Source organism: Barbus barbus, assembly GCF_936440315.1.
Source record: "Barbus barbus genome assembly, chromosome: 46".
NCBI lineage: Eukaryota > Metazoa > Chordata > Actinopteri > Cypriniformes > Cyprinidae > Barbus > Barbus barbus.
This window is the reverse complement of record NC_136724.1, coordinates 17,127,376-17,147,798: the sequence shown is the minus strand read 5'-3', so window position 1 is coordinate 17,147,798 and position 20,423 is coordinate 17,127,376. Positions and strand designations below refer to the sequence as shown.

The window sequence follows — 20,423 nt, the reverse complement described above, 5'->3', positions numbered from 1 at the left end:
ACGCTTCTGTCATTGAAAAATATGAGGAAATGTACCTACACTTTGCAGCAGGAATAAAATGTTTATATTTGTGCACGTTTAACCCAAAACAGACTCCATCTCTATATTTTAAATTGCTGCTTTGGCCACTGTGAAGCTAATAACCATAACAATAATAAAGCTTCTCGATTAGGCTACTGAGAGATTACGTTAATGATCAGTATTTCTCTTTGGAAATACTAATGCATGGCTACATTTTAACCCTTAGTGAACCATTGATTAACATGTAGGCTATAGTCTATTTTCCTCATTGAAAATGGTTATAAATGTCCATATTTTTCCCCTGTAAAATAGTCTAGGCTACTTAATAAAAGCTCATTTCAGTTTAGATATTTAATAGAGCAACATGTAGGGTACAACAGGGCCAAAGGCCCACCTTAAGAAAAAATGTGCTATTCACTGCGCGTAAAATGTATAATTGCAGAAAAAATATATACGCTATACTGAACATTAATGGAGCAACAGATTGTGTGTGAAAATAAATCATTCAAGGTGTTTATTTTGTTTAAATATCTTATAAATGTATGAGGTGGCAGCAGGGGCCTATAATAGCCTATTATTATTATTACTATTAATTAGTAGTAGTAGGTCTAGTAGCCTAGTTGTTGAAGCACCGGTTACTATGGTTTAGCGTGAGGTCACCAGTGGCCAGTGCGCCCTGCGCACTCAGTAATCGGATCAGACACGCGGTTGCGCAGACTTACGGTTGTCCACTAAACTTTACACACACGGTCTTTATACTTTCTCTTATGTGAGACACCGATTCTTTTGAAAGAAGAGATCTGTTTTATATCACCTGTTGAAACAGGTGCATTAAGTTTGCACAGGTAATTTACACATCATCGGTGAGAGCAGGCAAGAGCTCGAATGCCTCAATGTTAAATATGCCGGACACAAGACTTATAAAGCCGAAACCTGCTGCAACGAAACCTAAGCATGTGAACAAGAAAGCCAGTACAGCTGAAACCACACCTGCAGTCAGAACCAGAGATGTCGGTCACCGCAAAAACAGGGCATCAAGCTGCCCAAGATGCATCCGCGACACAGAATACAAACCCAAAGCAACGGAGAGAAGCAATAGAGCAATACAGGCGAAACCGGCCGAGACTTCAACGAGGTCAAAACCTGCGAAATATGCACCGAAGGAACAACCAACGCCAAAAACATATTCGCATGCGCATTCTGAAATCCACAGGTAGGACAGTGCCAGTGGAAACATATGGTGGATCAGGTCTTAATCCAAGCATCAGCAGTAAACTGTGTAGTTAGTTGGCATAGAAAATCCATTAGAGCATGTTTTGTTCACTCAAATAATTACTTTTAATCATTGACTCTTTCCTATTTTTTGTTTTTGTTTGTGACAGTCAAAAGGCATTTACAGTATTTGCACCAAACCCAAAGAAAAGACAAGACATTCAGCAAAGTAGGTAGGCCTATATTGTGATGCAGCATCTCACTCTGATTTCTTTCTTTCTTTCTTTCTTTCTGAATGGGTGCTTCTTCAATTAGGGGAAAATTTCTAACTCAAAGGATGATTTAAAAAAAAAATGTACAAATTGTATTTTTAAATAAAAATAACCTGTCTCCAATTATGCTGTTTCGCCAATTACGCCAAAAACAGTTGTCAATGGAAGTGACAAGAGGACAGGAGATATTATATCACCCATTAATGTATTTTATAGTTTTGTACTATAGTATTTCCTGTTGTTAAGTTTACAGAAGGTTAAGCGGTCATTGCTCAGTGATTGAATTCTTTGCTGTTTAACAGAAGCAGAAGCAGAACTGGCAGCTCTGGAGGATCTGCGCTTGAGTCGGGCCATGGGTTACATTTCCATATCTCCTAGTACTGTGGGTGAGTCATTCAACCAACCATGTCAGAAAACAATTATGAGAAGCCTAGTCTGTTTGACAGGAATCAAATAAAAATCATTTGTGTTGAGACCACTAGAGGGAGTTAAAGTTCCTTTTATACATGAATATCTGGATAGGTCTGGCACAAGCGTAAAACCAGTAAGTGTAGAAACTTAATACGTATTCGTTATCCAGGGTCACCACATTTGACACAGTCAATTGTTTCTACATCTGTTCTTCAAATAGAATACATCAATACTGTCTGCTTTAACATGTCTGCTACTTTCCCAGGTGGGTGCTTAACTCTGGAGGAGGTCAGGGCAAAACAACAACAAGAAATGCAAATCAACAGAAGACAAAAGCAGATAAGGCCAAAATGATAAGCAGTGAACCAAAACTTCTCCATATATAATAAGCACAGTGATCTGATGAATGTCTTTTTTCCCATTTCAGGTTAAAAATGTGTTTTAGAAACTTCTTAAGTTGTGCAAGAATAACAGTTAGAATACTGCCGACAAAAGATGAACATCATATTCCTATCTAGGTTGCTTTTTAATTTTAAAAGTGCAGCTAATCTCCATGGACTTCCTGATGTGACCTTATGTTCTAAATCTATATTCATTAAGTTTTTGTGAAATGTATGACTCTTATGTTTGTTCTGAAGTCTGGGTTGTGTAATTAGATGTGATTTAAATGCAACTACTTGCCATTAGATAGTATACTGACAAATAGGTTGTATATTAAAATTAAAGAATAATATTCAGAATATAATGACAGTGTGTTTGTTATATTCAGTGCACGCAAATGTTTTGAAAACAGTGTAAAATTATTTTTCTTTCTTTTAAAATTTTAAGTGACAAAAACACATTGTGTTATTACAATTGCAAAGCATGGTGTAGTAATTCAGCTTAATTTGGTCTATTATTTCATGCAAATGGTCCTCCTGCAGATCCTCCTGTTTTTCCTCGGTTTCTTAGCAACAAGGATTTTTCTCTCTTTGTTTTGTCCTCTGTGTATATTCCGGGAGCTGTCTGCTTTGAAGGCTCAAAAAATATGAACCAGGGTCCTGTTGCCTGGCAAGAGGAGAGTGACAACATAATGAAAGGTAGACGATAGGTGAGGGCAAATAAATTAATAAAATAAATTATTAAATCGGGCATTATGGAGCTCCCCTCTTCCCTGGCAAATTAAAGGAATAGTTCACCCATAAATAAAAATGTACTCACCCTCAGGTCATTCAAGATGTAGATGAGTTTGTTTCTTCATCAGAACAGATTTGGAGAAATTTAGCATTACATCACTTGCTCACCAATGGATCAGTGAATGGGTGCCGTCAGAATGAGAGTCCAAACAGCTAATAAAAACATCACAATAATCCACAAGACTCCAATTAATCAGTTAATGTCTTGTGAAGTGAAAAGCTGCATGTTTGTAATAAATTAATTGTTAAGGCGTTTTAACTTCATAGATCTGGACAAAATCCAGACCAAAATCCATAATAACACCTCTTCCAATGAAAGAGGATTCATCGGTGAGCAAGTGATATAATGCTGAATTTCTCCAAATTTGTTCCACTGAAGAAACAAACTCATCTACATCTTGAATAGCTTGAGGGTGAGTATATTTTTTGGGTGAACTACTCCTTTATTCTAGTCAGTCTCAGTCCCTTCATCTGTCATCAGTTGCTGCACAATACAGTTTTTCACCTACACTCACTCTAAAGATACAGTATGTCAGTACTGTTTGGCTATGTTGTTTATAGGTCACATTTAATAACTTGTGTTTGCACTGCACATTGACTGTACCTTGACTGTATTGCTTTAAGGTTCACAAAGATATTAAAAATGTTTCTCTTGGATCTCTTTCTGGACGAGTTGAATCGCTTGTTTTGCCTCTAGGTCTGCCATTTCACCTACTGCTTTTCAAACCTTTGCAACTTTACAATTCACTTTGAAAATAGCAGATAAACTGTTGTTGTTTATTACCATGCGTTGAAACACTATTAAAAGGTTTCTCTGAGACTCTGGAAGTAATGAAAAGTAAAAGGCAAAGTTCCCAAAAGGACATTAAATTAGTCTCAGACTGAACAAAACAAACAAACAAACAAACACAAAATAGCTTTCCCGGAAAACATGCACAGTGGCCAACCAGTGTTACATACATTTTCATAATGGCCTTTAAATACCCTTAAATTGTATTTTTGTTAAATAAAAGATATTTTAATTGTATGATGCTTACATTCTATCTTTCTACCACACAGTTGTACAAAAGTCTAAGCATGAGGGTGTTTCCTCTAAATTGAGTAATCCAAGCATAGGTCAGGGTGTGAACAACATGTTAGCAGCTAAACTATAGAAATGCAAACCTTGACACAAATGAAAGTCAAATTAGAGCCATTTGCCTTATGCTAATGTCCACATGGAAAAGGACACAAAGAAAGAGAATGCAAATGGATGTCTGAAGGTATCATTGCATTACAAAAATGTAAACAGAAAGTAAAGAAATATTCATGCTCAAATACAATATATTGCATGATTAGGACCTGTGAGGCCACTACATCCATTAACACAACCACCTTGTATTAAAAATACATACATAATATTTATATATATATATATAATAGTCAAAATTTCAGATTTTGTATCAAGTGGTAAATACTCTTAAAGACAATGTTAAAGGTAAATCAGAAGTTATTAATGTTTACATTTACTTAATACCAGCTGGCCAATGCTAAGCACTATGACATAATTCACCCTACTACACTGAAAACACATGATTTACATAACCAAAGGCCAAAGGATGAATAAACAAGTTACACTGTGTGTTAGTCACAGTAATGTGATTCTGAATGACAGGATTGAACTATATATATATAAATAATAAGACTAATAACGGTGCTGCAGTATGTGGATATGACTGAGATAAAAAATATACATATTGGCAATCTAGTACATTATTAAGAATCAGTGCAACAAAAAAAAAATCACAAGGAGATAGGGCTAGTTATCAGACAAGGAAAGCTGTCACAAAGGCTATCTTAGTAATTATAAGGTTTAGAGTCAAAAGTCCAATTTAGTTAAAAACTGTCTTAAAATAGATTAAAATCTGAGAATTGTGTTTTCAAAATTAAAATTTCAGTAGCATAATATTTCTGTTCTTGGTTACACATTCAAGCAAAAGTGTCATATGCAATTTGTACTTACAAATTACTATTTCTAATAGTAATTAAATTATTTTTTATTACTATTTAATTATTTTTTTAATAAACCCACTCTGAAAAATACTGTGGTCTGGTGTTTTTTTTAGTTTATTTTGCACAAGGGTAAATATATACAATAAAAACACGATAAATAAACAAACAAAAAAATATATAATACAGTCCATATACTGTGCAGGGAGAGGCAGAAAGGGCTTATTTGGAGCCTCCACCTAAACAACGAAAAACAAATAAACTCATGAAAGTTAATTTTGAAATGACTTAATACATTTGAATATTTTTTTTTTCTCAGTTAAACTGTGTTTATTAAGCACAGATTTATAAATGTCTGCACAAAGACACACCTTTACCAATAATTCGTGTATGTTTACCGCAAGTAAACCCTAGCCTAGATCGTCAGATAGACTTCCTTCTCTTGCTACGGTTGCTATGGCTGTGGTCGGTAGAAGCGACCGAATGGCAATCAGCGATTGGCAGTTGAGAAGTCATTCAGAGAGCTCCCCCAATCAGCGATTAGTTTAAAGGCGGGACTTATAGGGAAGAAGGTAACGCCCCCAGATCGCGAGACAGACTTCCTCCGTTAAGTCACGCCGTCTAGCCGTGGCAGCCGGTCGGGTGACGTAGGTTGTTGGGTTGTGTATTGAGTCTATCAGCATGAAGCTCGCTCCAGTGTTATCAGTGTTATCTGTGTTATTAGTGACAGGGCGACGCACGCTCGTTCTGCTGTGAACTCCGAGACGGAATCCCGTGGTATAAAAATACAATAATTTCCTTATCTAGTCTACGCTGAATTCACACTTCAGATTTAAAGGTAAGCTTTGAATACATGTTGTTATTCAGTTTACATTATAACGAAAGCATGCATTTTCAGTATTTAATATTTCAGTATATTACTTATATATTAATTTCCTCATATGATTGCCTGCCGTGTCTTTACATGAAACGTCTTCGCTAGCGTAAACTATCTCGAAGGATTATTTTCTACTGTTTCAGTTTAATTTTACATGTGATATTTTCTAAGATTGCTCATACATACGCTATTTGATAATGGACAGTAATCAGCTAAGATTGTAGTTTATTTCCTTCAAGTGCTGTTAGAAAAAAATTACAATGTATGTTTTTTAATCATATTTCACACAAGCAGGAGCTAAATATTTTTATCACCATTAAATGTACAGAACCCTACGTTTTTTCCGCAATGAAATCTTCTCGAGGGGTGCCTTCACAGTTTATTGTGAAATGTGAAAGTGTCATAGGTGTGGGAACATATGGGGGTAGTCCCGCAGAGGTCTCTGGCACGAGTGAACGTCATTACCAAGGTAGAGGGGGGAGGGGCTGTAAAAGACGGTCAGAGGGGCGGGGCTTTGTGAAGGGGGCGGGGCCTCTCATTGGGAGAGGGGGTGTAAAGTCTATCAGCTTATATACAATCACAACACATTATATATATATGATTCATTTGTGAGAAGATTGCGCTATCACTGACGAAAGACATAACCGTTTTAAACAACGAGACAAATATATTAACCCTTCCCGGAAAGGCTTTAACAATTTAAAAGAAACTATTTTGTGAATGAATCTAATTTCCCAGACATGGCAAATGTCCACATCAGTGCTACTTTATTATCTTTGAGATACTATTATACTTTTTATTAATATTTTCATATTAATATTTTACATTTAATGTTTGCATTTTAATTTTACTAAATCTTTTAGCAATTTTGTTGTGTGTTTTTGTAATATACATATATATGCATTTTTATTTTAGTTATTTTAATTCATCGGGAAAAATTAGATTAGTTGCTTTGGCAACTAGCTGAAATAGAAAGTATCATATTGATTTTATTTTATTTCAGTTAATGTTTATTTTATTTCAAGTAGTTTATAGTTTTTGTTTTGTTTTTAATTTTAGTTAACTAAATCCTGGCTGAATGTCTGTAAAGCTTTTATTCATTTTTATACTATTTAAGTTAAATATAAAAAAAAAAAGAAAATTAAAGGAAAATGAAAAAAAATAAATATATATATATATATATACATTTTCTAAGTTAACATTTATTTTAAGTTACAAAAATGTTATTAATGGTCTTAGTTAATAGATAATAACCTTGGTTTACATTTAATGTTAATGCAGAAATTTCAGTTTATGTCTGTGATTCATAAATCAGTTTGACAAAATAAATATTATATTATAAAATACAATTTTAAATATGAAATATTATTTTTTATGAGATCAAAGTAATGTATCATATAATATTTATTTATCTTATTACAATTAATTTTTAAAACATTTGATAAGATGTGCCTGATAAGTTTTACTATCTAATGTTGTTTTTTTAATCATTAGTAATCTGGGATGCTTGTTTTGATTTTTTAGCCATCTGGGAAGTGTTGAAGACCTACTATGATCCACATATAAAAAGCACTGCATTCCTGACACTTCCTCTGTGTATCTTTTGGTCCCTGAAGACAGCTTAGCGATATCCATAAACAACATTATGGCGACTACTGAGAACAAGCGCCAAGACCTCCCCAAGGACCAGGCACTTCTAAAAGTGCCATTAAAGAGGTTGATGCGAGACAAAGCCGTAGACGGCACTCCCATAAAGAAACGGGTTATGGCTGCTCTCAATTTATCCTGCAAAAAGATCCCAGAAACCTCTCTCAGCCATCAGGTTTCAAAGGCAACGAACAAAATGGAGGCCAATCCAGATCTGAGTCCTGGTTTGAAGCACACTCTAGCGCAGTTCTCTCTGAGCAGCCAGTGTTCCCTCGGTGGCCCGGCTGCGTTCACTGGTCATCATGGTCAGTATAGGATAGCGCCCCCTCTGGCGCAGGGAGGTATGGCAGGGGGACCCGTACTAGTTCCTCCTGACAGCTCGACAGACCTTGTCCTCTGCTGTCTGGAGGGCGAATCCATCTCCTGCTTCTCTGTAGGAGGCGAACTGCGTCTTTGTCTGCCCCAGCTGCTCAACACTGTCCTGCGGGAATTCTCATTACAACAGATCAACTCTGTGTGCGACCAGCTGTATTTGTACTGTTCCCGCTGCGATGCCACACAGTTACACATCCTCAAAGTGCTGGGCATCCTTCCTCCAGGGACTCCATCCTGCGGTCTCATCACGCTGACCGATGCCCAGCGTCTCTGCAACACCCTGCTGCATCCGGGTGAGGAACCCTCTTGTGATTCACAAAAAGGACATGGTGATGGAGAGGAGGAAGAGAAAGACGGCGAGGAATCTGGAGGATTTTGGGTGGAACACAAATGTCTGGGCAAGTGTCAAGGCCTGTATGTGCCCCAGCTTTACTCAAGCCCGGATGCGCACTGTATCCGCTGTTCCCAGTGCCAGATGCTCTTCTGCCCGGAGCGTTTTGTCATGCACTCCCACCGACAGCCAGACAAACGCACATGTCACTGGGGCTTCGATTCAGCCAAGTGGGCCTGCTATCTGCAGCTGGCACAAAGACATCTGGGAACAGTGGAGGAAGAGACACTAAAGAAATTTCTGGAAGATATGAAGGCGAAGTTCCAGCAAGAGAAGAGGCAGCCACATGTGGTAAGTATCTCTTATTTGCAATCTATATTAATTCAGAAATATTTTAGTAAAGCATAATATGAACAATAATAGGTAAATAAATATTAATGGCTAAATTGGCATTTTTCAGGTATGATAAATTAATGTTGTTTTAAAGTTTGTTCTCTTGAAACTTTACGGTGAATTTCACACACACACACACACACACACACACACACACACACACACACACACACACACACACACACACTTATTATTTATAGTTTATAGTTGAAATTTATTTATAGTTTAAATGTTTTTTTTTTTGCATTACAGTCATACAAATCAGATGATTTCGTAATCGTAATAAAGGTTACAGTTTATTTTTTGAGGTAAAAAAATCCAAGAAAACAAATCACAAATATAAGAAAAAAGAATATATATATATATATATATTATTTTAAATTCATAATAAAAATAAATGTAACAGCTTAATAGATTACACAGTTTATATTTCCTGACTTGTTTTGTGTAATTTATTTATGTTTTTTCTTTGATTTATAAGATGAAATATAACATGTTCTTGACATGTTTAGTGAGATTCACCCTATATAAGCAAGTTATTGTGGCATATAAGCATTTGCAGCTGAGAAAGCATGAAAGACCACATTTGTCTAGGTCCCAATTTTTTTTTAAATGTTTTGAGTGGAAAGTAAACAGCAAATCTAATGTTGGGTCAGCTGAATCCAGCTCTCACGCCGCACCAGATGTTTCCCTCCGAAGGAAATGGCTGAATGCGGTTCAGACCAGGTCACTAGACTCACAAACTCTTTCTGACAGAGTCTGCACAAACAGCGGGAGCCATGGCAACAGGGGAGAGAAACAGAGAAAGGAGAGTGGGTGGGAGGGAGGGAGGAGAGAAAAAAAATAGTTGAGGAAAGAAAGAGTGAAAAAGATCGAGAAAGGGAGTGAAAGAGAATGGCTGGGACATTCTGTTACATGTGTCTGCAGAGTATTGCTCCCCCTTTACTGGCCCAGCACTCATCCTGCAGGACCTTCATCACCAACCAATCAGAGAGCGAACCCCTGGCCCCAGCCTCCCTCTCAGCCAATCAAATCTCAGCAGTGAATTCCCATCTCATTATATAATGCTTAGCCAGAGACTCAACAACATCCCCAGCAACCGCTGTTCTCAGACTAGACTTTCGGTTTACATTTAATATATAATATTGATACTTATTCGGCCGGTTTCACAGACAAGGCTTAAGCCTAGTCTTAGACTAAAATGTAAGTCTGAGCTTTTTCACCTGAAAGAAACTTGCACTGACTGATCTTAAAACAGTGTCTTTGTTTTGTCTTAAGATACACACCAGTAATGTTTTTTTCTAAGACACGTTTATAAAAATTACTTAAATGTCCCAATTAGATATAATATACATCTATCTATCTATCTATCTATCTATCTATCTATCTATCTATCTATCTATCTATCTATCTATCTATCTATCTATCTATCTGTCTATCTGTCTATCTGTCTGTCTGTCTGTCTGTGTTTGTTTTATCTATCTATCTATCTATCTATCTATCTATCTATCTATCTATCTATCTATCTATCTATCTATCTATCTATCTATCTATCTATCTCTGTCTGTCTGTCTGTCTGTCTGTCTATGTTTGTTTTATCTATCTATCTATCTATCTATCTATCTATCTATCTATCTATCTATCTATCTATCTATCTATCTATCTGTCTGTCTGTCTGTCTGTCTGTCTGTCTGTCTGTCTGTCTGTCTGTCTGTCTGTCTGTCTATCTAATGTGCATGTCAATGACAATGTTAAGGTCAAGGCAGGAAGACTAACTGATATTGGACTATAATTGAACCTTATAATCAAATCTGGTGCATTTGAGCTGTTTCACAAGGTCACAAATGAATCATGTCATTGTAGTGCATTAAGAGTGACCGTCCTGCTCACTTCGTAAATAGCAGCGTAGATTAGAGTCCTTGTGCCATGAGTGCCACGTGACGGCCCCCAGACAGCACACCCTTCCCCCAACCAGAGGCGTCTGGAGCTCTCGCACATGACTTCACATGTAAATGTACGAAAGAGTGTGTCTGTTTTTTTAATAAACCTGCATTGCTTGTTTTGTTTCTAAGAGACATACACCACATCGTTCCTACCACTGGTATATGGTTTCAAACGTATGTTTAGAAAGGCTCTATTTCCATAGAAGAACCACGTATCGAGTGAAGAACAGTTTCAGGGTCATGCTTTGTAACCACAGCGGAGGGACTTTTGAGTATGTGTGAACTGTTACATTATGACCATAAAGGACATTTTTGTCTCGACATTGTGTGGGTGTGTGGTTTATACATTTTTAAAGGTCCACATGCTCTAAGCGTACATGTGGTGTGCAAGCTGGTCGCTGATGCTTTATGATAGGTCAGGTGGCCTATTTACATTAAAGCGGCTTACGTTACCGGCTGTTGATGGGAGAAACGCCCATATTTCCTCCAGTATTCAGATTCAAGTTTCTGTCCTATATTACGGAGTGCAACATCACCACACGGCCTGTAAAACATGTCAGAATGAGAGAGTTAATCCAGGATGAGCTTTCACAATGATATAAAGCCTTATTTTCATTTTTCTAGATCTGGATTCTCTATTGGAATAGAATGAATCATAAGAACTAAATGTGTGTCTGCATGAAGGTGCGGAAGTGACACAGTTCATACTGGTGTGCTTTAGGAGGCTGCTTTAGCAAGTAAAGAGAATAAATCAATGTTAACTAAGTGAGAATACTCAATGTGACTGCTAATACGCTAAAAGCAATCTGCATTAACACACAATGTGTTAATCAATCCCTTTTTGTCAGTGAAACCAAGCTAACGAGTTCTTTTTATCTCTCTCTTTCAGGGAGTATCTTCACCTGCTTTTGTGTTCGACTCACGTTTGCTTGCTAGTCTTAAGGAGGACCCCAATCACGTTGACTTGATGTGGCAAAGGTTCAGTTCATTCACAAATATACATTATTCAATATATATCAGAAAAATACGATCCTGGCTATAAAATAAATGTAAATTAATTAAAATGAAAAGCTTTATTGTTTTCATTGGTGACTCATTACCTCATAATTATCAAAATAATTAAATAAAAAATGTAAATAAATTAAAACGCAAAGGTTTGAATTAAAGTAAAGTAAAGTAAAAAAGTAAAGTCGTGACGTATTGTCAAGTATGGTGACCCATACTCGAAATTGGTGCTCTGCGTTTAACCCATCCAAGTGCACACACACAGCAGTGAGTAGTGAACAAATGCACACACACACACACACACACACCGTGAACACACACCCGGAGCAGTGGGCAGCCATGCTGCAGCGCCCGGGGAGCAGTTGGGGGTTCGGTGCCTTGCTCAAGGGCACCTCAGTCGTGGTATTGAGGGTGGAGAGAGCGCTGGACATTCCCTCCCCCCACCTACAATTCCTGCCGGCCGGGGGCTCGAACTCGCAACCTTTCGATTACGAGTCCGACTCTCTGACCATTAGGCCACGACTTCCCCAATTAAAGTTGCTACACTGAAATAGAGATAATAAAGAATAAATGCTATTGTGATATAAATATTGTATAATTTGGGGTAATATGCTTAATTCTAATGAAAATAATGTCACAATGTAAACATTAATCTTAATTATGCTAAAATAGGCACTGCTGTCTGTAAAATTTTCAGTTGATGTTGAGGTGAAATATGATCTGGACTTGTTATTTTAGCATCAGATGAGATAATTATAGTTTTTATTTATATTTTGAATTAGATTTTATTTGTAAATTTTGTTTTGAATTAGATTTTTTTGTATATTTTATTTTAATTTGTATTTTAGTTAAGGATTTAGTAATTACTGCAGTAATTCTGCTGTTGGAAGTAGTTTTAGTACAAAAAAGCAAGTAACTTCTTTTATTGTTTTCCTCCCCAGCTGGTACCAGTACATGCCTGAGAAGCTAGAAGGTAATGGCTTGGCACAACACCCTAGGTATGTGCCTGGAAAGGAAATGGGGTCTCCAGGAACAGAGACCCTCGGCGACACTCAGGATGAAAAGAATCAGGAGGCACATGACATTGACCCAAAGACGCCCACCTATGCAGGTCAGTTTGCTTCCACCATAAGTCACATTGCACAAATAAATGTGCATGTTTCTTAATGAGAGATCTAACTGATACAGGGCAAAAAAAGCATGGCCAGTCAGACGATGCCAGTTCAGACGAATGGCAGAAAGTAGATACGGCAGCTTATAAGCGGTCGGTTGGTGTGAATGTGGAGCACAGTAAGGACGACATGGTGATGGAGCTTCTTCAGATGTACAGCGCGCAACACGACAAACTTCAGTCAACACTACGCAGACAGAAACAGCTTGAAAAGGTTTTTACCCTGACTAGATTACAATACAGCACACTTAATGTCCGTTTTTAGCACCTCCTTTTCATTTGCCAGGAGGTGCGTGTGAGTATCTGATGACTCTTTCTCACTCTGGTACTTGTGAACAGGAGCTGCAGGCTCTCCGTCAAGGTGAAGCCACAGACTGCTGTGACCTACACGGGGAGCTGGAGGCGGTTCAGACTGAACATGCTCAGAGGCTCGGTGAAGTCCAGCAGGAACAGAGAAAGTTAAAGTCTCGACTCGATCAGCTGAGGCAGCAAGGCTGCAGATGTAAAGAGCTGGGTACTGAGCCACACCAGGAAACTATCTATGCCAAACAGGTACCGATCAATCACAAACATCCACACAAGTTCTTATCAGGTTCAAAATTTGTCATACTTTCTTTTCAAATAAATTACTGACACAAAATGTTTGAACAGTACAATATATATTTATATTAACATTTAAAAAGGAAAAAACAATATTTTTTTTTTAATCAAATATTATACATTTTGGATATCAAAGCCTATAGTTTTTTTTGTAACTGACCAATGGCATCCTGTGCTTAGTTACCAGAGCTGCGTCAGATGCTGAACCGCGCTGAGGAAGACCGCGAGGAGCTGCAGGAAGAGCTACGCAGAGAGCGAGAAGCCAGAGAGAGGCTGGAGCGAACCATCTCTGAGCTCAAACATCAGATGAGGGAATCCGCCCACCCTGCTTCAATGGACAGTCCCATGTCTTCAGCTTGTAGCGACACACACATGTCCCCAACACCTTAGCGTCGTCTACGGTCACCAACCCGCAATCTGATTTCTGTGATCAAGAGTCATTTTGGAATGGTGTCTCCGTTTTGGAATTGGATGCCAAAGTTGTTTTTATTGCAGTTCTACGGAACAATGACACAATTCGGGTCATCCTGAGTAGGTTTGGGTTTAATGCTGTGAATTTGTTGAGTAACTATTGAGCTGAACTGATCTTTTTGGACTACAAGAATTTTTGGTGTTTTGATACAAATGAAGTAGTTAGAAACATTATGCAAACCACTAACCCTGCAAGCGTACAATCAACACCATCCGTTTTGGTTTATCAGTGCTAAGACTACTGATATCGAATTAAAAATTTTTTGTTGTTGTTGTTTTTTTTTAAAATATTGTAATTGCTTAAAAATATCACAACTGACATTGTTTCTAAAAATATTTATTGTTTATGGATAAATGTTATGTGAATAATCTTGTCAAATTATACATATTTAACATTCTTTTTGCCATATTTTGTTTATATTTTATGTAGGTTATGCTCATTATGAATGTACAAAATATATGCATGTGTACTTTCATAAAATATGGATAAATATACTATGTTAACACTGTGGTATGAAGTTCAGAAAATGTTTTCTATGCCATTTGCAGTGAATGTTTGGCTCTCTTAATGACCACCAGAATTTATTTCTCTCATTTCAAGGACTTTTATCACCAAAATTATAGATTTTAAAAGTGATGCTAAATGTTAAAACACCTATTGCCACAATATTTGCAGTTTAAGTATATGACACGGTCCTTGTACTTTACATTCTATAAACTGTCTCAAACAGGCCTATATGTACTTTGCTCAGAGAAAGATGTGTGAGAAAGACAATTATGTATTGCTATTGTTTGCTGTAACTGACAATCAGCTTGTTTATCTGTAATTGTTTTTATATACAAAATTTAACAGTTAAGATGATTTAAATAGTTGCTACCTCATACAACCACATAACGATATATACATAGAAAAGCTATAGGTTGTGTATTTGTGTACAGAAGTGGATGGATGGAGTAGTCAGTCAGGCACATGAATGATAAATACCTCTGTGCTGCTGCTATGATATTTCTTTTAATGATTTTCTTCCTTTTTCAGTTTCCAGATTACTTAAAAATGCATGTGAGATTGAAGAAATGTGTAATATTATATAAAATACAGATATACTGAGTATTGTTTCCTAACCTTTAAGCCAAACATAATTTCACAATGATGTTGTCAAGTACGAAATGTTAATTATATTTGCCAGTGCCATCTTTAAATTTATGTGTATCGTATGACATGACACTTTTGTCCTACCTCCACTTGTGATCGAGACACTTTGTATCACCCACCAACTTTTGTAGGTCATCTTTCTACATTAACTCATGGGAAATGCTATATTAATGTGCTGTTGGGGGAAAATAATAAAAATCATTATATATAATTATATACATTGACTTGCATTTACTTGTCTAGTAAGAAAAATGCACAGTGTGCATCATTGTTACGATATTTAATGGTAAATATAATACAATAAAGCTATGGTAATGGTATTATCCACCACTGCCATTAAAAAAAATAATCAAAATAACTTATAGCCGGAAAGATTCTTACACTGCTTGATTTCATATTTATTTTCGTGGTTTAAAACACTAACTGCAGTAACTATAATATTTCAGCAGACACTCACGGTTTCCATGATTACCATAGTAAACTTTTATTAAGGAGGTACTGTTAACTATCTCCGGTGTCCACTCAGCAAATTCATGGGTTTGTGCAACTTTCATAAATGAATAACTAAGATTGGAAATGAATGAGGCTTTTAAAGTGACTGGATTCATGTGACAGCTCTTTGTTTACAGTGTTTTTATAAAGCCAAAGTTCAGCCTAACTTGAATGTGACAGGTGTAAATGCGGACTGAAAATGCCTAAAATCATCGCGTACTGATGAATGCATAATATATAACAGATTTAAGAAATATTTCAAGGTAGGAACAGCTCAAATCATTCAACAATTTTGACTGAATGCAATGGTTTTAAAACAGGTCCTGTTGCAACGATGAGCAGGATATGAGAAAATAAACAAATAAATCGACTGTCTTTCATGCTGTTTTAAATATTAATGCATTTGTTTTTCAGATTGAAAAAGGACACAATAACCATACATAAATTACCTGCTGATAAGCCGAGATCTTTTAAGAACCAATGGATTCAACAGGTATGTTATCTGGAATGTCCGAACCCCAAAATATGAAATTATACTTGTTGTTAATATAAAATCCCCATATTTAAACTTTTTTTTTTTTGTCATTTTACCTGAAAGTTAATAATTGTTAGATGCAAAAATACATGACCGTTTATGTAAAAGATAGTAAAAACTTAAAAGTGAAACATCAGGAATGATAATTGTCCTGAAAACATATCTTTCTGCTAAACATATTTTTATTAATTTGGTGTAAGATTAAAACAAATATTTTTCTCAGCAGTCACCATTTATGCAATTTTGCAACTCTAAATAATTTGTTAATTTAATAATAAATAAATTTGGAGTCAACTATTAATCCATTTTGTCATCACATACAGAGTCTACCAAAGGGAAGGAGAGTGTTCAGAAAAGATCTCCTCTTGATCTGATTATGAACCAGCTCCGAAGGAAAGCCTCTTTCACGGAGAGAAAGAAACCGGCTGTGGGCCGCCTCTTCCGCCCATCAGAGAGCAGTGACAAGAGAAACATTGGCATATCTGAAGTGAAAGAATCAGAGGCCAGTGAGGGAAAGGAAAATAATGAGCTTGGGAAAGGTGGGCATTAGATGTTTTAAGAAGACTTGACTTAATGCAAATATAGATGAACAAACCCTAGTTTTCCTTTAGAGATCAATGACACAGATGATGAGACTGGCTCTGTTGTGGGCTGGGGTCGGGTAAAGCAGTTCGTGCAGAAGCTTGGGAAAACCCCTCACAGTCAGAATTTGAGCCTGAGCCACTGTGATCTGACAGCTACAGATGTGGTGGAACTAGGTGGGTGTTGTGACGTGCTGTTTTTCCCACAGTACAATAACAAGACCGTACATGTGTCAGGATCTCCAATTATTGTTTTGACATTACCTTAGCCACGTTACTGCCATTTCTGGCTCAGCTGGAGGTGATGGACCTGTCCTGGAATGATCTGGTTGGAGGCTCCCTGAAGGCCCTTACTGCCCATCTGCAGCATGTAGGGAAACTGAGTGTGCTGAAGCTGTGCAGCTGCAGATTAACAGATCAAGACATTACTGCTCTTGGTACAGGAAGTATTCATTTATTATTATGACTTAAAAGGAAATTAAAAATTCTGTCATCATTTACTCTTGATGTCATTACAAACATGTTGGCCTATGACATTCTTTCTTCTGCGGAATACATTTTGAAGAATGTTGGCAACCTATTTAATTTTTCATCATACAATGGAAGTCGATGGGAACTGAAACTCAATGGAACTCGTACAAATGAAAGTCAATGGGAATGTTACCAACATTCTTCACAAAAAACACAAATGTTGATGAGCAAATAGTTTCAGGTCCTATTGATTTCCATTGTAGGGTCAAAAATATAATGGAAGTCAAGGGGAACTAAAACTCTTTGGTTACCAACATTCTTCAAAATATCTTCTTTTGTGTTCTGCTGAAAAAAGAAAGATTCATTCATGAATTAAGTTTGAAATGAGATGAGGGTGAATGAATGATGACAGTCATTTCTGGATTTTAGTTTTTTTTGTTTTAAAAGACCTCACAAAAATGCTAAATTAAGCAAAATTTGACTCATACTTGAGCTAAAAATCTAAATATACACACATTTTTCTTTAGAAAATCATATAAATTCCAACTTGAATTCATGAAATTGGTCTCGCTTAAGACAGAAACAATTTTGAACAATTGGCAAACCTCTCTTAAAATGATATTCCAGGTGAAGCTCTTGACTGCATTCCTCTAATAGAGGTGTTAGATTTGTCCTGGAATGCTGGCGTCGGCTCAGGAAATTTCAGACACTTAACAGAACACCTCCAACCTCAAAGCGCACTGAAGGAACTCCGCCTGGTGGACTGTCAGCTCTCTGAGACAGACATTACAGCCCTGAGTAAGACATGTCTTGTAGAAAACTCATATAATGATGGTAATTGGAATAGAACCTCCAACTATTCCCCTGAAGGATTTCATATGACATTGAAGACTATGAAGTTTAATTTTTGGGGCAGTGGTGGACTAGGTGAGCACTAAAATAAAGTTAAATTATACATTGATGAAATACAACATCAGTAAAAACTTCTGCTTGAGTAAAGATTTGTATTTACACATTAGACTAATGAGAATTGGGAAGGGGGGGGGGGGGGGTGCACAATGACAAAATGCTTTATTTTGTTTTATTTGAATATTTTTAAATATAATATATATTTTATTTTATGCAAAATATAACATTACTTTGAGGTTAAAATCTCTCAGACATATTCTTGGCAGGTTTCTACAGCATTTATTATTCCTCCAGCTCAAAATGCCTATTTAAGGAGCAAGGAGTCTAATGTCAGGTCAGATAAGAGATAATTATGAATTATTAGGAATCAGCGCAGTCAAACTGAGGAACATATTACTCACAGTTCTTGGCTCATTTTAAGTCGGACTAGACAGATTTAGTGATTTGTTAACTTGAGACTTGCTCTGACTGGATCATTGAATCAGTTCTTAACTGATGCAATCAGTAGTTTGATTACCGCTAAAAGAGATTTGTGAACCAGACCGGTTAAATTAGTTCATTAAGAAGTTGAGTCTTGATTTTTTCCTTTAAAATAACTAGGAATGGCATGCTTTGTTTCTAAAATGTAGCAAAAGATATTATTCTTGTAATCCAGTTTCCCACCCAAAATGAATATACTCAGATATAGCTCTTAATAATGTACTAAGATACAGTAAGAAAGTAAAAATACTTTAGTCCACCATTGCGTTTGAGTGTGTAAACTGGGAATTCAGCTTTAGGTCATTCAGAATAAGCCTAATGAACTGTGAATGCTAATTCATAATTTTTTCTACAGGTGAGGCTCTTCCCATGTTGTCTAGTTTGGAGGAATTAGATCTGTCCAATAACAAACTGTCAATCAAGGGAATGGAGAACTTCACCTCCCCTCTAGGCTCAACTCCACGACTGAAGACCCTAAAACTGAGCATGTGTGGACTCAGTAAAGACAGCCTCAGTGTTCTGGGTATGAAAGCAATGATAAAAAGTCCTTCAAAATAGACCCTCAATGGCAGACAAACAACTATTAGCAACATAGCTACAAACTTACAAGCACACACATTAAATGATCTTCCAGGAAGCTCCAAATTCAGACTCAAATATCAGTAAGAACCATTTATGTTATAATAATCATTTTGGAGAATAATTTAAAGAATTTGTTTTGTGAAATGTTAAAAGGACAGGCACTCAGGTTCATCCCTGCGCTAGAGCACATCGATCTGTCATGTAATAAGGAAGCAGGTGGAGGTCTCACCACACTGGCCAGTAACCTAGTTCTCCTCCCACACTTGAGAAGTTTGGACATGCATCTGTGCTGTCTATCAAAGGAGGATGTGTTGGCTTTAGGTAAGACAGGTTGTCACTGTTGATTAAAAGTTGAAGTTGTTTGTATTGTTATTCTAACTTGCCTTCTCAGTCCAGGTAGCTCCATCTCTCAAAGACCTCAGAGAGCTGGATTTGTCGTCCAATAAAAGTGTTGGAGACACACTCCAGAATCTTCTGCAAACCCTCCCTCTTTCTCAGATAACCAAACTTCCACTAAATAACTGTGCTTTGAGCACACATGCATGCAATGCTCTTGGTATGAAACCAATACAGTTTCAAAAAACATTAAACTTGATTTGTGTTTAATGATGAGATTTTGAAAAAAATGTGTGTGTGTGTTTCAAAGCTACTGCAATGCAGATGCTAAAACATCTTGAAAGGCTGAACTTGTCATGGAACAAGTGTGTGGGAGAAAATCTGAGGCAATTTCTGGAGCCTTTGCAGCCTGATTGCAAACTACAGGAACTCAGACTGAGTAGCTGTAATTTAACCACTGAAGATGTGCTACATCTAGGTCAGTTCTGGTCAAAGAACGTTCAATTAATTACGTTAAGGCTAAGGTCCCACACTGCTTTAAACATCCATCTAATGAGACTTTTGCAAACTGTTGTAATCTTGCAGAATCTGCTTGCCAGCGTGGAGCTCTGTCCCATCTGAAGCAGCTGGATTTGTCTTATAATGGCAGTGTCGGGGATGGTGGTTGGACGTCTCTTTTTGAGAAGGCTGCTGCTCTAAAGGGACTCGAGGAGCTGGATGTCAGTCTGCGTCCTTCTGCATCCCTCTCCGTGTCTCCCTGGCTGCCCGCCTTGCTGGAGGCACTTCCGCAGCTCTCGTCCCTCACCCGTCTGTCTCTGCAGCACTGGGCTCTGAGTTCAGCTGAGAGAGAGAAGCTGGAAAAAATTCTTAGCAAGAAGAATGTCATCCTGGAATGTGACAGGCTGGCCACGCCCACGCCAAAGGCTGCAGGTTAATAAGAAGCATTTCAACTGCTTTGATAATTATGGTTTTCCAAGGCACTGAAGATGTT

The 20,423-nt window shown here is 37.1% G+C and overlaps 3 protein-coding genes across 5 annotated transcripts; all 3 read left to right on the top strand.

The window, feature by feature from the left end:
• The first annotated feature begins 692 nt into the window (after positions 1 to 692).
• LOC306864684 (uncharacterized protein) lies at positions 693 to 3,753 on the top strand. 3 transcript variants are annotated; one of them, XR_013783805.1, is made up of 5 exons: positions 693 to 1,234; positions 1,404 to 1,462; positions 1,808 to 1,891; positions 2,182 to 3,006; positions 3,504 to 3,747. XR_013783805.1 is itself a non-coding variant. In XM_079408843.1 (4 exons), exons 1-4 carry the CDS (start codon positions 915 to 917, stop codon positions 2,268 to 2,270), a joined length of 552 nt encoding a protein of 183 aa, XP_079264969.1. In that variant the 5' UTR covers positions 693 to 914; the 3' UTR covers positions 2,271 to 3,753. The 3 variants fall into 3 exon arrangements, 1 of the variants encoding a protein (XP_079264969.1); XR_013783806.1 differs by having other exon boundaries at positions 2,182 to 3,134; positions 3,431 to 3,747; XM_079408843.1 differs by having other exon boundaries at positions 2,182 to 3,753.
• Positions 3,754 to 5,675: 1,922 nt separating this feature from the next.
• Positions 5,676 to 15,261, top strand: LOC306864930 (ski-like protein). Its single transcript, XM_079409232.1, has 7 exons — positions 5,676 to 5,918; positions 7,482 to 8,661; positions 11,536 to 11,624; positions 12,593 to 12,762; positions 12,840 to 13,036; positions 13,162 to 13,374; positions 13,603 to 15,261. The coding sequence occupies exons 2-7, from the start codon at positions 7,603 to 7,605 to the stop codon at positions 13,810 to 13,812; spliced, it is 1,938 nt and encodes a 645-aa protein (XP_079265358.1). The 5' UTR covers positions 5,676 to 5,918; positions 7,482 to 7,602; the 3' UTR covers positions 13,813 to 15,261.
• Positions 15,262 to 15,674: 413 nt separating this feature from the next.
• On the top strand, positions 15,675 to 20,398 carry LOC306864765 (leucine-rich repeat-containing protein 31-like). The gene is made up of 11 exons (XM_079408981.1): positions 15,675 to 15,801; positions 15,953 to 16,031; positions 16,397 to 16,612; positions 16,685 to 16,831; positions 16,924 to 17,091; positions 17,753 to 17,923; positions 18,870 to 19,037; positions 19,250 to 19,417; positions 19,488 to 19,652; positions 19,743 to 19,910; positions 20,018 to 20,398. The coding sequence occupies exons 2-11, from the start codon at positions 16,019 to 16,021 to the stop codon at positions 20,365 to 20,367; spliced, it is 1,734 nt and encodes a 577-aa protein (XP_079265107.1). The 5' UTR covers positions 15,675 to 15,801; positions 15,953 to 16,018; the 3' UTR covers positions 20,368 to 20,398.
• The last annotated feature ends 25 nt before the right edge of the window (positions 20,399 to 20,423 follow it).